Consider the following 15,626-nt stretch of genomic DNA (forward strand, 5'->3'; position numbering starts at 1 on the left):
GTAGCATTGTTAATCAGGATAGTTTAACGGCTGCTGAAAAGCAGTTCGAGGGGGATCTGCACACTGAGGTAATATGGGCTGAAGTTAGAAATAGGAAAGGAGCAGTCACATTGTTGGGGGTTTTCTATAGGCCCCCAAATAGTAATAGAGATGTGGAGGAAGAAATTGCAAAGCAGATTATGGATAGGTGTGGAGGTCACAAGGTAGTTGTCATGGGTGACTTTAACTTTCCAAACAATGATTGGAACCTTTATAGGTTCTTACCTGGATAGTCACATGAGCAGCCTGGGAATGGAGGGATACAAACGATTGGTCTAGTTGGACCAAGGAGCGGCACAGGCTTGGAGGGCCGAAGGGCCTGTTTCCTGTGCTGTACTGTTCTTTGTTCTTTGAATAGTTCGGATGGGGCAGTTTTTGTACAGTGTGTGCAGGAGGGTTTCCTGACACACTATGTGGATAGGCCGACAAGAGGTGGGGCCACATTGGACTTGGTACTGGGAAATGAACCAGGCCAAGTGTTAGATTTGGTTGTGAGAGAGCACTTTGGAGATAGTGACCATAATTCGGTGTCTTTCATTATTGCAATGGAGAAAGATAGGGCCTTACGGCAGGGCAAGGTTTATAATTGGGGGAGGAGTAATTATGATGCGATTAGGCAAGAATTAGGGGGCATAAGATTGGAACAGAAACTGTCAGGGAAAGGCATAAATGAAAAGTGGAGCTTGTTCAAGGAACAAATACTGAGTGTCCTTGATAGGCATGTCCCTGTCAAGCAGGAGGAAATGGCCGAGTGAGGGAACCATGGTTCACAGAAGAGGTTGAATGTCTTGTCAAGAGGAAAAAGGAAGCGTATGTAAGGATGTGAAAACAAGGTTCAGTTGGGTCGCTTGAGGGTTACAAGGTAGCAAGGAATGAGCTAAAACAAAAGGGCTTAGGAGAGCTAGGAGGGGGCATGAGAAGTCCTTGGCGGGTCGGATCAAGGAAAACCCCAAGGCTTTTTACTCTTATGTGGGAAATAAAAGAATGACCAGGGTGAGGTTAGGTCTGGTCAAGGATAGTAGTGGGAACTTGTGCATGGAGTCAGAAGAGATAGGAGAGGTGATGAATAAATACTTTTCTTCAGTGTTCACCAAGGAGAGGGACCATTTTTTTGAGGATGAGAGTGGGATACAGGCTGATAGGCTGGAGGAGGTAGATGTTCTGAGGGAAGGTGTATTAGCAATTTTGAAAAACCTGAGGGTCGATAAGTCCCCTGGGCCAGATGGGATATATCCGAGGATTCTTTGGGAGGCAAGGGATGAGATTGCAGAGCCTTTGGCTTTGATCTTTGGGTCCTCACTGTCCACGGGGATAGTGCCAGAGGACTGGAGAGTGGCAAATATTGTTCCTCTATTCAAGAAAGGAAATAGGAATGACTCTGGTAATTATAGGCCGGTTAGTCTTACTTCGGTGGTCGGTAAGTTAATGGAAAAGGTCCTCTGGGATAGGATTTATAACCATTTGGAAAGATGCAGCTTAATCCGTGATAGTCAGCATGGATTTGTGAAGGGTAAGTCTTGCCTCACAAATTTGATTGAATTCTTTGAGGAGGTAACTAAGTGTGTAGATGAAGATAGAGCAGTTGATGTCATATACATGGATTTTAGTAAAGCGTTTGATAAGGTTCCCCATGGTCGGCTCATGAAGAAAGTAAGGAGGTGTGGGATAGAGTGAAATTTGGCTGATTGGATAAGTAACTGGCTATCTCATAGAAGACAGAGTGTGGTGGTGGATGGAATTTTTCAGACTGGAGACCAGTTACCAGCGGTGTGCCACAGGGATCAGTGCTGGGTCCTCTGCTATTTGTGATTTTTATCAATGACTTGGAGGAGGGTCTAGTTATAAGATAATGCGGGGGCTGGATAGGGTGGAGGCGGAGAGATTCTTTCCACTTAGTAAGGAAGTTAAAACTAGAGGACACAGCCTCAAAATAAAGGGGGGTCGGTTTAAGACAGAGTTGAGGAGGAACTTCTTCTCCCAGAGGGTGGTGAATCTCTGGAATTCTCTGCCCACTGAGGTGGTGGAGGCTACCTCGCTGAATATGTTTAAAGCACGGATGGATGGATTCCTGATCGGTAAGGGAATTAAGGGTTATGGGGATCAGGCGGGTAAGTGGTACTGATCCACGTCAGATCAGCCATGATCTCATTGAATGGCGGGGCAGGCTCGAGGGGCTAGATGGCCTACTCCTGCTCCTATTTCTTATGTTCTTATGTTCTTATGAGGGGGCTGAAAGGTGGGTCAGTAAATTTGCTGATGACACCAAGATTGGTGGAGTAGTGGATGAGGTGGAGGGCTGTTGTAAGCTGCAAAGAGACATTGATAGGATGCAGAGCTGGGCCGAAAAATGGCAGATGGAGTTTAACACTGATAAGTGTGAGGTGATTCATTTTGGGAGGACAAATTTGAATGCGGATTACAGGGTCAACAGCAGGGTTCTGAGGAATATGGAGGAACAGAGAGATCTTGGGGTTCATATCCACAGATCTCTGAAGGTTGCCACTCAAGTGGATAGAGCCGTGAAGAAGGCCTATAGTGTGTTAGTGTTTATTAACGGGGGCTTTGAGTTTAAGAGCCGTGGGGTTATGCTGCAACTGTACAGGACCTTGGTGAGACCACATTTGGAATATTGTGTGCAGTTCTGGTCACCGCACTATAAGAAGGATGTGGAAGCATTGGAGAGAGTGCAGAGGAGATTTACCAGGATGCTGCCTGGTTTGGAGGGTAGGTCTTATGAGGAAAGGTTGAGGGAGCTAGGGCTTTTCTCTTTAGAGCGGAGGAGGATGAGAGGCGACTTAATAGAGGTTTATAAGATGATGAGGGGGATAGATAGAGTGGACGTTCAGAGACTATTTCCTCGGGTGAATTGGTGGGAGATATAGGAGGGATGTCCGAGATAGGTTCTTTACTCAGAGAGTGGTTGGGGTGTGGAATGGACTGCCTGCTGTGATACTTTAGGACACTTTAGGAACTTTCAAGCGGTTATTGGATAGGCACATGGAGCACACCAGAATGATAGGGAGTGGGATAGCTTGATCTTGGTTTCGGACATAGCTCGGCACAACATCGAGGGCCGAAGGACCTGTATTGTGCTGTACTGTTCTCTGTTCTATGTTTCTCCTGGATCGGGAATCTGGAACTCAGATGTGGATCTGGAGTCACATGTAGGCAAGACCAGGAAAGGCAGATTTTCTTCCCTAAAGGACATTATTAGTGTCACAAGTAGGCTTAAATTAACACTGCAATGAAGTTACTGTGAAAATCCCCTAGTCGCTACACTCCGGCACCTGTTCGTGTACACTGAGGGAGAATTTAGCATGGCCAATGCACCTAACCAGCACGTCTTTTGGACTGTGGGAGGAAAACGGAGCATCCGGAGGAAACCCATGGGGACAAAGCACAGACTCCACACAGTGACCCAAGCCGGGAATTGAACACGGTTTCCTGGTGCTGTGAAGCAGCAGTACTAACCACTGTGCCACCGTGCTGCCCTTGGTGAACAAGATGGATTTTTCCGACAATCGACAATGGTTTCGCGGTCATCTTAGAATCTTACAGCACATTAGGCCCATCATATTTGTGCCGTCCCATCAGCCAGTCCCATCTCCGTAGCCCTATCTCCGTAGCCCTTACTCGATTTCCAATTTCAGATTTTTATTGGATTCAAATTTCCATGGTGGGATTTGAACCAGATCCCCAGAGCAGTATCCTAAATCTCCGGATTACTAGTCGAGTGACAATACCACGGCGCCACTGCTTCCCCGAACCACTTCTGCTCCTACTTCTTATGTTCTTACTTTAACTCATTAAGCAAGGTTTACAATAATCTTCAATTGACAGTCTAATGGTCTTTGTAGCAAGGAGACAGAGCAGCAGTACAGTTACATTCACCACACAGCTTACGGTTAATAAGTTTTGTCTCAATATAATCTTCATCTGGGAGCACGGGGTGTTGAAGCTTGATCATTTATTTATGTATGATTTATTTTATATTCAGTGGTCTTCACTGCTGAGGTTCACCGTTAATCTCGCAAATCCCTCAGCATCACTCAAGCCCTGAGCTTGAAATGGTCTTCAGCTGCCGTTTAGATAATGCTCGGTTAAAACAATGAGCTTAGTTACCGATTGAATACAGTCTGGAAGATCACAAGTTCCCTACAAATATGTTTCTGTAACAGATAAAGAGGGAGGTTGGGGGTAAGGGGTTATATTCATGGGGTGAGAGGGAGGAAGTGTGAGGAGACGTGTGGGGAGTACAGATTTGGCCTGGAGAAGTTGGTTCTTTGCTGTAGGTTGGATATAACTTGATGAAGTGTGTGTAAACTGTGAGGCAGGTGAATAGAATCAGCAGGCATCCCTCACCATCCCTGCTGGACAGGTCAGATAGTGGTGGAACGCTCACATTTTATTTTACTCTTAGTTTGTTCAGTGCAGTGCTCCATGATCTCACTGAGCGTGGGCCTCGGGGGAATCACTGGAATTATCTTCGTCTGCCCTCCTTCCTCCTGGTTACTGGCACCTGCAACAGTCAAAATACAAACTCAGTGAGGTCACTTTCACTCACACTCTCAGACACACGCACTCACACTCAGTGAGGGGCTGCCGTATTGCGATGAGAATTCTATCTTTCATCGGATAATCTTTTCGTTCTTAGAGTTCCGGAACTCTGCGCATGCCCCAAACTGTCAGCCGGCAGATTGCTGGTCAAGTCAATCATTGGCCAGCCTGGGACCCCCGCAGTGCTGTCCCCCCCCCCCCCCCACCCCAGCCCCCCCCCCCCACCCCCCCCACCCCCCCCCCACCCACCACCCCCCCCCACCCACCCCCCCCCCCACCCACCACCCCCCCCCACCCACCCCCCCCCCACCCACCCCCCCCCCCCCCCCGAGAGTGCCCTGATCTCCAGCCCAACTCCCAGCAGTGACGATTCACACCCCCCCCCACACCCCCCCCATCCCCCCACCCCCCCCACCCCCCCCACCCCACCCCCCCCTCCACCCACCCCCACCCCACCCCCCCCCCACCCCCACCCCCCCCAACCCCCCCTCCACCCACCCCCACCCCACCCCCCCCCACCCCCACCCCCCCCCAACCCCCCCCCCCCCCCCCCACCCCGAGAGTGCCCTGATCTCCAGCCCAACTCCCAGCAGTGACGATCCACACCCCCCCCCCCCCCACCACACCCCCCCCCCCCAACCACACCCCCGGGCAGACCCCACCCACACCCCCGGGCGGACCCCACCCACACCGCCGGGGCAGACCCCACCCACACTCCCTGGCAAACACTCCCATGGGAGGCAGACCCCCGCTCCCCGCACCCCGGCAGATTACTTCCTCCCACCCCACTTTGATTGCTGGCCTCCCTTCAGCCCTGACTGATCCCCATGCCGAGTGGCAGTGGGACCCCCAGCTCCACAGATCGTCCCCGGCCCATAGGCCCAACCCCTAGGCCCCGCCCCCTTGGCACTGCTCCATGCCCAGTGGGCAGTGCCAAGGTGCCCCTTGAGCATGGGCACTTTGCCCCTTGGGCAGCGCCAGGGGGACCATCCCCCGCTGCCCAACCCCTTGAGGGGCCTCAATTGCCCCCCTTCACTCCAGCAGGATCTCCCGCTATTTCCCCGAAAATGGGGAGCTAATCTGAACCCCGCCGGAGTGAAATTGTACTGGCATGTTGGGAGATGCTAGCGGGCCTGGAGAATTCAGTCCCGGGCCCGATAATCACATTTAAATAACATTAAAATAAGATTTAAATCATTTACCTGCTATTCCTGCCAGTTTCCAGGATAGTCCCGACCGTGCCAGATATCCGGCGCTCGGATTTGCGCGCGCAGCGGGAACGCTTGTGCGAATCGGCCCATACGCAATTCTCCCGGCCCGCGCTCAGAAATTAGCATGGCGTGATGAGAAAATCGCCCCCTTGGTGTTAAATACTTAGGGCAAAATTTTCTCAGAAAGATTCTGTGTTGAATGGGCAAGCAAATGGGAGGTCTTCTTGCCCATTTTGCCAGCAAGGTAAGTGGTGGTAATTTACAACATTCTGAGCAATCATTCTGTGATTCCTGCCAGTAGGGGGAGTGGGCGGAACCTATTGACGCTAAGAAGCCGGCTGCAGACTGCTAGGGGCGCTTTTGCACATGTGTCCCATTGCCCAGTATACTGTATACAAGTGTACTGGAAGATCTGTCACTCTCCCGCACACTCAAGGACATCACCTTCATCCCCCCCATGGACTGCCTCCCCGATTGCCGGCCTCCTGGCCACTGACCCCCGATTGCTAGCCACAACCCCCGGTCGCCAGCCCCACTGACCAAATCCCACCCCCCCCGATGCAGGGCTCCCCCCTTCCCTCCCCTCCAAACCTCCTCCCCCATCTACCCCCATCTGGCTCAGCGCCATCACACCCCGTCCCTAATTAGGCCCCAGCCACTCAGGCCCCCCGTTCCCTGGCACTGCTGGAGCCCATTGGGCAGCTCATAACAGCTCCTGCTGGGAGTCCAGTGGCTGAGATTTGTGACTGGTCCCCAAGAAGGTCAAAGTTTACTCACATCAAACTCTGTGAAGAAGTCAAGCTCATACTCATACCACTCACACAGTCAGAAATGTGAATGTTCCAACCTCTGACTGGCGGGGAACTAAATTCTGGTCAGGTGGCGTCTTAATAAACATGCCCAATGTGCTAATACATGGAAAAAGGATTCCCGATTGATTATCGGGAATCTTGACCCACCTTCAACACGCTTTAAAGTCCCAAGAATACAATTCCTGAAGTTCATCCCAACATCAGGAAGCTGAGTTTTGACCTCCTGCCAAATTAATTTCTCTTGCCTGCCAAGCTTTCCGTAGTTGGAGGGATTGGATGATTCCAGCCCTGTCTACAACTACGGGGATGAAGTGGAAATGGTCGAGAGCTTCAAGTTTTTAGGTGTCCAGATCACCAACAACCTGTCCTGGTCCCCCCAAGCCGACACTACAGTTAAGAAAGCCCCACCAACGCCTCTACTTTCTCAGAAGACTAAGGAAATTTGGCATGTCTACTACCTTCTCACCAACCTTTACAGATGCACCATGGAAAGCATTCTTTCTGGTTGTATCACAGCTTGGTATGGCTCCTGCTCTGCCCAAGATCACAAGAAACTACAAAGAATCATGAACGAAGCCCAATCCGTCACACAAACCAGCCTGCCATTCATTGACTCTGTCTACACTTCCCGCTGCCTTGGAAAAACAGTCAGCATAATCATGCACACACCCTGGACATTCTCTCTTCCACCTACTTCCATTGGGAAAAAGATACAGAAGTCTGAAAACAAGTACCAACCGACTCAAGAACAGCTTTTTCCCTGCTGCCATTGGACCTTTGAATGGATCTACCTTATATTAAGTTGATCTTTCTCTACCCTAGCTATGACTGTAACGCTACATTCTGCACCCTCTCCCTTCCTTCTCTATGTATGGTATGCTTTGCCCGTAGAGGGCGCATGAAACAATACTTTTCACTGTATGCTAATACATGTGACAATAATAAATCAAATCAAAGATAACGGGTATCTAAAAACTGGATTGGTTCCAGAAGCCCTCACGTTACACTCAGTTACTGTCAGCCTGTACCTCTGCCCATTGACTAGTTACTGTCTAGTACCAAACCTACTCTCGGTCTCCAGTTTGTTTAAATATTGCTGGATTTGTATCTGGAACAGTTCTAGTGCAATAGAGAGGCCTGCATTTTGAGATGTACAAAGAACAAAGAACAATACAGCACAGGAACAGGCCCTTCGGCCCTCCAAGCCCGCGCCGCTCCCCGGTCCAGGATTGAATCCTGAATCCAGGATCCCCGCCCAATTTTCCAGCCTATCTACATACCAATATCCTATCCACCGAGCTGTCCCTCACAGCTACGATGCTTTGTTCATTACAACCTATTAACTCACCCCCACCCCCCCATTCCAGACCATGTGATCTCCAGGGAGAGGCGAAAACCCAGAGTGAAAAACCCCAGGGCCAATATGGGAAAAAAAAAAATCTGGGAAATTCCTCTCCGACCCCCTGAGGCGATCGAAACGAGTCCAGGAGATCACAATGGCCCTGATCGGAAAATGCTTCCCAACCCTAGTTATTTCCACTTCCACGAACACCATATGAATTCCCTGCCCCCGAGACAGGTTCCCAACTATCCGCAGTTGTATAACAGCAACAGCCTATTAAGCTCGGCCCTGCATTATTTTATTAACTAGGCTGGTATAGTTACTCTCACATCAAATTGCAGGAAGGAAACCAATGTATCAAACATCAAAGCCCAACTCTTTAGCACATTGCCCACCAGCACTGCAGTGTTGCTAGGGCCTTGGTGTTTGCAGGATATTATACTAATCTACCCGCCTATCTATTAGAAGCATTTTGTACACAATAAGAAACCCACGGGGAATTTTAATGTTCATGGAAAGGGTTTAGAGTTTGGCCCAATTAAGTTGTCCGTGGAATACCAATTACAGCATCTCAGACAGAGGTATATACACGGACTTAAACATGAAAGGTAACTCCAGAAATTCACAGTGACATTAGCTGGAGCGGTTTTTACCTGAATCCAGCTGTTTCTCTGGAAACCTCGGATCCTCGTTCTGTTTCCACACATTTCTATTGGGAATAGCTTGACTCTTTTCCTTCTGCTGGAGGTGCCGCTTACTATTCCGCCTGTAAACATCTTGACTGATCTGCTTCCGCTCAGTCTTGTGGATGCTCTGTGCATTCCGTATGGTTGACCTGAAAACACATCATTGCGTTACAACAACATGTGTTTATAGAGGGCTTGGATTGTTTTCTTTAGAGCAGAGAAGGTTGAGGGGGGGATGTGATTGAGGTGTACAGGATTATGAGGGATATGGACAGGGCGAATAGGCAGCAGCTGCTCCCCTTGGTTCAGGGGTCAATTATGAGGGGGCATAGTTTTAGGGTGAGGGGCAGGAGATTCAGAGGGGATTTGAGGAAACATTTTTTCACTCAGAGGGTGGTAAGAATTTGGAATGCACTGCCTGGGAAGGTAGTGGAGGCCGGAAGATAGTGGAGGCCGAAAATTTTACAACCTTTAAAAAATATTTGGATGAGCACCTGAAATATCATAACCTTCAAGAATATGGGACAAGTGCAGGAAAATGGGATTAGCGAGACTTCAGTGGTAGTTATAGTTGGTGCAGACTTGACTCTATGACTCTATGTAACACCAAACATGAGAACATATTAACCAGTGAGGAGGATAGACACAGATTTCAGGAGGACTTAGACTGGTGAAATGGGCAGACAAATGGCAGAATGTTGAGTGATACGTTTGATTGGAAGGTTGAGGATGACAATATGAATTGAATCATACAATTTTATACAGAGTGCAGGAACAGAGAGACCTGGAGCTATATGAAATGGTGGAGGGTAATCCTTTGAATGCGGAGCTGGTGGGCGAAATGTGAGGACAAAAGAGACCCCATCATGGTTCTGGGAAGAAGGGGAAGGGGTGAGGATGAGGTGCAGGAGTAGGGTCGGTCCCGGTTGAGTGTCCTGTTAACCATAGTAGGTAGACTTAATATCAGTTTGGGTTTAATATCAGTTGTTTGGATTTAATATCAGTTGTTTGGGTTTAATCTCAGTTGTTTGGATTTAATATCAGTTGTTTGGGTTTAATCTCAGTTGTTTGGGTTTAATCTCAGTTGTTTGGATTTAATATCAGTTGTTTGGATTTAATATCAGTTGTTTGGATTTAATCTCAGTTGTTTGGATTTAATCTCAGTTGTTTGGATTTAATATCAGTTGTTTGGATTTAATATCAGTTGTTTGGATTTAATCTCAGTTGTTTGGATTTAATCTCAGTTGTTTGGATTTAATCTCAGTTGTTTGGGTTTAATCTCAGTTGTTTGGGTTTAATCTCAGTTGTTTGGATTTAACATCAGTTGTTTGGGTTTAATATCAGTTGTTTGGATTTAGAACCATAGAACCATAGAAAATTACAGCTCAGAAACAGGCCTTTTGGCCCTTCTTGTCTGTGCCGAACCATTTTATGCCTAGTCCCACTGACCTGCACTTGGACCATATCCCTCCACACCCCTCTCATCCATGAACCCGTCCAAGTTTTTCTTAAATGTTAAAAGTGACCCCGCATTTACCACTTTATCCGGCAGCTCATTCCACACTCCCACCACTCTCTGCGTGAAGAAGCCCCCCCTAATATTCCCTTTAAACTTTTCTCCTTTCACCCTTAACCCATGCCCTCTGGTTTTTTTCTCCCCTAGCCTCAGCGGAAAAAGCCTGCTTGCATTCACTCTATCTATACCCATCAAAATCTTATACACCTCTATCAAATCTCCCCTCAATCTTCTACGCTCCAGGGAATAAAGTCCCAACCTATTCCATCTCTCTCTGTAACTCAGCTTCTCAAGTCCCGGCAACATCCTTGTGAACCTTCTCTGCACTCTTTCAACCTTATTTACATCCTTCCTGTAACTAGGTGACCAAAACTGTACACAATACTCCAAATTCGGCCTCACCAATGCCTTATATAACCTTACCATAACACTCCAACTTTTATACTCGATACTCCGATTTATAAAGGCCAATGTACCAAAGGCACTCTTTATGACCCTATCCACCTGTGACGTCACTTTTAGGGAATTCTGTACCTGTATTCCCAGATCCCTCTGTTCAACTGCACTCTTCAGAGTCCTACCATTTACCCTGTACGTTCTTCTTTGGTTTGTCCTTCCAAAGTGCAATATCTCACACTTGTCTGCGTTAAATTCCATTTGCCATTTTTCAGCCCATTTTTCTAGTTGGTCCAAATCCCTCTGCAAGCTTTGAAAACCTTCCTCACTGTCCACTACACCTCCAATCTTTGTATCATCAGCAAACTTGCTGATCCAATTTACCACATTATCATCCAGATCATTGATATAGATGACAAACAACAATGGACCCAACACCGATCCCTGCGGCACACCACTAGTCACAGGCCTCCACTCAGAGAAGCAATCCTCCACAACCACTCTCTGGCTTCTTCCATTGAGCCAGTGTCTTATCCAATTTACTACCTCCCCATGTATACCTAGCGACCGAACCTTCCTAACTAACCTCCCATGAGGGACCTTGTCAAAGGCCTTGCTGAAATCCAGGTAGACAACATCCACCGCCTTCTCTTCATCCACTTTCCTGGTAACCTCCTCGAAAAACTCTAATAGATTGGTCAAACATGACCTACCACGCACAAAGCCATGTTGACTCTCCCTAATAAGTCCCTGTCTATCCAAATATTTGTAGATCCTATCCCTTATCACACCTTCCAATAACTTGCCCACCACCGACGTCAAACTTACTGGCCGATAATTTCCCGGATTTCTTTTGGAACCTTTTTTAAACAACGGAACAACATGAGTCACCCTCCAATCATCTGGCACCTCCCCCGTGAATACTGACATTTTAAATATGTCTGCCAGGGCCCCTGCAAGTTCAACACTAGCTTCCCTCAAGGTCCGTGGGAATACCCTGTCCGGTCCTGGGGATTTATCCACTCTGATTTGCCTCAAGACAGCGAGCACCTCCTCCCCTTTAATCTGTAAAGGTTCCATGGCCTCCCTACCAGTTTGCCCTATTTCCGTAGACTCCATGCCCGTTTCCTCAGTAAATACGGATGCAAAAAAACCATTTAGTATCTCCCCCATCTCTTTTGGTTCCATACACAGTCTACCACTCTGGTCTTCAAGAGGACCAATTTTATCCCTCACTATCCTTTTGCTCCTAACATACCTATAGAAGCTCTTTGGATTTTTCTTCACTCTGTCTGCCAAAGCAACCTCATGTCTTCTTTTAGCCCTCCTGATTTCCCTCTTAAGTAGCTTCTTGCACTTTTTATACTCCTCGAGCATCTGATCTGTTCCTTGCTGCCTGTACATTTCATACAACTCTCTCTTCCTCTTAATCAGTGTTACAATCTCCCTCGAGAACCAAGGTTCCTTATTCCGATTTACTTTGCCTTTAATCCTGACAGGAACATACAAACTCTGCACTCTCAAAATTTCTCCTTTGAAGGCCTCCCACTTTCCATTTACATCCTTACCAGAGAACAGCCTGTGCCAATCCACACTTCCCAGATCCCTTCTCATTTCATCAAATTTGGCCTTTTTCCAGTTCAGAACTTCAACCCGTGGACCAGATCTATCCTTATCCACGATCAGGTTGAAACTAATGGCATTATGATCACTGGATCCAAAGTGTTCCCTCACACTCACATCCATCACCTGCCCTAACTCATTTCCCAATAGGAGATCCAATATCGCATCCTCTCTAGTTGGCACCTCTATATACTGATGTAGAAAATTCTCCTGAACACATTTTACAAACTCTACCCCGTCTAAACCTTTAACAGCATGCGAGTCCCAATCTATATGTGGAAAATTAAAATCCCCTACTATCACAACTTTGTGTTTCTTGCAGTTGTCAGCTATCTCTCCGCTGATTTGCTCCTCCAATTCTCGCTGACTATTGGGTGGTCTATAATACAAGCCCATTAATGTGGTCATACCTTTCCTGTTTCTCAGCTCCACCCATAGGGCCTCTGTAGACAAGCTCCCTAATCTATCCTGCCTGAGTACCGCTGTAACATTTTCCCTGACCAACAATGCCACCCCCCCACCTTTTATCCCTCTGCCTCTATCCCGCCTGAAACATTGGAACCCTGGAACATTGAGCTGCCAGTCCTGCCCCTCCTGTAGCCAAGTTTCACTAATGGCTATAATGTCATATTTCCACGTGTCTATCCACGCCTTCAGCTCATCTGCCTTCGCCACAATACTCCTGGCATTGAAATAGACACACCTCAAAGAATTATTTCCACCACACTCTACCCTTCCATTTGTGATTTTGCTTGAACTAACCTGTCTTTTTACCCCTGCTCCACTATCTGCTCTGGCACTCTGGTTCCCATCCCCTGCAAATCTAGTTTAAACGCTCCCCAATAACACTAGCAAATCTCCCTGCAAGTATATTGGTCCCCTTGTAGTTTAGGTGTAACCCGTCTCTCTTGTACAGGTCCCACCTGCCCCAGAAGAGGTCCCAATGATCCAAGAATTGGAAACCCTGCCCCCTGCACCAGTTCCTCAGCCACGTGTTTATCCGCCCAAGCATCCTACTCCTGCCCTCACTGGCATGTGGCTCAGGTAGCAATTCTGAGATTACTACCCTCGGGGTCCTGCTTTTTAACTTCCTTCCAAGCTCTTTGTACTCACTCTTTAGGACCTCCTCACTCTTCCTTCCCACGTCATTTAATATCAGTTTGGGTTTAATATCAGTTGTTTGGATTTAGTATCAGTTGTTTGGATTTAATATCAGTTGTTTGGGTTTAATCTCAGTTGTTTGGATTTAATATCAGTTGTTTGGGTTTAATATCAGTTGTTTGGATTTAATATCAGTTGTTTGGGTTTAATATCAGTTGTTTGGATTTAATATCAGTTGTTTGGGTTTAATCTCAGTTGTTTGGGTTTAATCTCAGTTGTTTGGGTTTAATCTCAGTTGTTTGGGTTTAATCTCAGTTGTTTGGGTTTAATCTCAGTTGTTTGGGTTTAATCTCAGTTGTTTGGGTTTAATCTCAGTTGTTTGGATTTAATATCAGTTGTTTGGATTTAATCTCCGTTGTTTGGGTTTAATCTCAGTTGTTTGGGTTTAATCTCAGTTGTTTGGATTTAATATCAGTTGTTTGGATTTAATCTCAGTTGTTTGGGTTTAATCTCAGTTGTTTGGGTTTAATCTCAGTTGTTTGGGTTTAATATCAGTTGTTTGGGTTTAATATCAGTTGTTTGGGTTTAATCTCAGTTGTTTGGATTTAATCTCAGTTGTTTGGGTTTAATCTCAGTTGTTTGTGTTTAATCTCAGTTGTTTGGGTTTAATCTCAGTTGTTTGGATTTAATATCAGTTGTTTGGGTTTAATCTCAGTTGTTTGGATTTAATCTCAGTTGTTTGGGTTTAATCTCAGTTGTTTGGGTTTAATATCAGTTGTTTGGGTTTAATCTCAGTTGTTTGGATTTAATATCAGTTGTTTGGGTTTAATCTCAGTTGTTTGGGTTTAATCTCAGTTGTTTGGGTTTAATCTCAGTTGTTTGGGTTTAATCTCAGTTGTTTGGATTTAATCTCAGTTGTTTGGGTTTAATCTCAGTTGTTTGGGTTTAATATCAGTTGTTTGGATTTAATATCAGTTGTTTGGGTTTAATCTCAGTTGTTTGGATTTAATCTCAGTTGTTTGGGTTTAATCTCAGTTGTTTGGGTTTAATATCAGTTGTTTGGATTTAATATCAGTTGTTTGGGTTTAATCTCAGTTGTTTGGATTTAATATCAGTTGTTTGGGTTTAATCTCAGTTGTTTGGGTTTAATCTCAGTTGTTTGGGTTTAATCTCAGTTGTTTGGATTTAATCTCAGTTGTTTGGATTTAATCTCAGTTGTTTGGATTTAATCTCAGTTGTTTGGGTTTAATCTCAGTTGTTTGGATTTAATCTCAGTTGTTTGGATTTAATCTCAGTTGTTTGGGTTTAATCTCAGTTGTTTGGGTTTAATCTCAGTTGTTTGGATTTAATCTCAGTTGTTTGGGTTTAATCTCAGTTGTTTGGGTTTAATCTCAGTTGTTTGGATTTAATATCAGTTGTTTGGGTTTAATCTCAGTTGTTTGGGTTTAATCTCAGTTGTTTGGGTTTAATATCAGTTGTTTGGGTTTAATCTCAGTTGTTTGGGTTTAATCTCAGTTGTTTGGGTTTAATATCAGTTGTTTGGATTTAATATCAGTTGTTTGGATTTAATATCAGTTGTTTGGGTTTAATCTCAGTTGTTTGGATTTAATCTCAGTTGTTTGGGTTTAATCTCAGTTGTTTGGGTTTAATATCAGTTGTTTGGATTTAATATCAGTTGTTTGGGTTTAATCTCAGTTGTTTGGATTTAATATCAGTTGTTTGGGTTTAATCTCAGTTGTTTGGATTTAATCTCAGTTGTTTGGGTTTAATATCAGTTGTTTGGATTTAATCTCAGTTGTTTGGATTTAATATCAGTTGTTTGGGTTTAATCTCAGTTGTTTGGATTTAATCTCAGTTGTTTGGGTTTAATCTCAGTTGTTTGGATTTAATCTCAGTTGTTTGGGTTTAATATCAGTTGTTTGGGTTTAATCTCAGTTGTTTGGGTTTAATCTCAGTTGTTTGGGTTTAATCTCAGTTGTTTGGATTTAATATCAGTTGTTTGGGTTTAATCTCAGTTGTTTGGATTTAATCTCAGTTGTTTGGGTTTAATCTCAGTTGTTTGGGTTTAATCTCAGTTTGGGTTTAATCTCAGTTGTTTGGATTTAATCTCAGTTGTTTGGATTTAATATGAGTTTTGGGTTTCATCTGTCGCCGCTCTGTGTTCCTGCTTTTTAAACTGTCGCCGCTCTGTGTTCCTGCTTTTTAAACTGTCACTGCTCTGTGTTCCCACTCTTTAAACTGTCGCCGCTCTGTGTTCCTGCTTTTTAAACTGTCACTGCTCTGTGTTCCCACTCTTTAAACTGTCACCGCTCTGTGTTCCTGCTTTTTAAACTGTCACTGCTC

General features: G+C 45.7%; 1 protein-coding gene across 1 annotated transcript in view; it reads right to left on the reverse strand.

The window, feature by feature from the left end:
- Positions 1–3,993: 3,993 nt before the first annotated feature.
- Positions 3,994–15,626, reverse strand: part of ncf1 (neutrophil cytosolic factor 1) — a 78,038-nt gene continuing 66,405 nt past the window's right edge. The window contains exons 10-11 of the mRNA XM_078225221.1: positions 8,615–8,796; positions 3,994–4,558 (exon numbers count right to left, since the gene is read on the reverse strand). Of these exons, the coding sequence (XP_078081347.1) occupies positions 4,419–4,558; positions 8,615–8,796 (322 nt within the window). The 3' untranslated portion in view covers positions 3,994–4,418. The remainder of the gene's footprint in view (positions 4,559–8,614; positions 8,797–15,626) is intronic.

The sequence above is a fragment of the Mustelus asterias genome, chromosome 12 (genome assembly GCF_964213995.1).
Source record: "Mustelus asterias chromosome 12, sMusAst1.hap1.1, whole genome shotgun sequence".
NCBI lineage: Eukaryota > Metazoa > Chordata > Chondrichthyes > Carcharhiniformes > Triakidae > Mustelus > Mustelus asterias.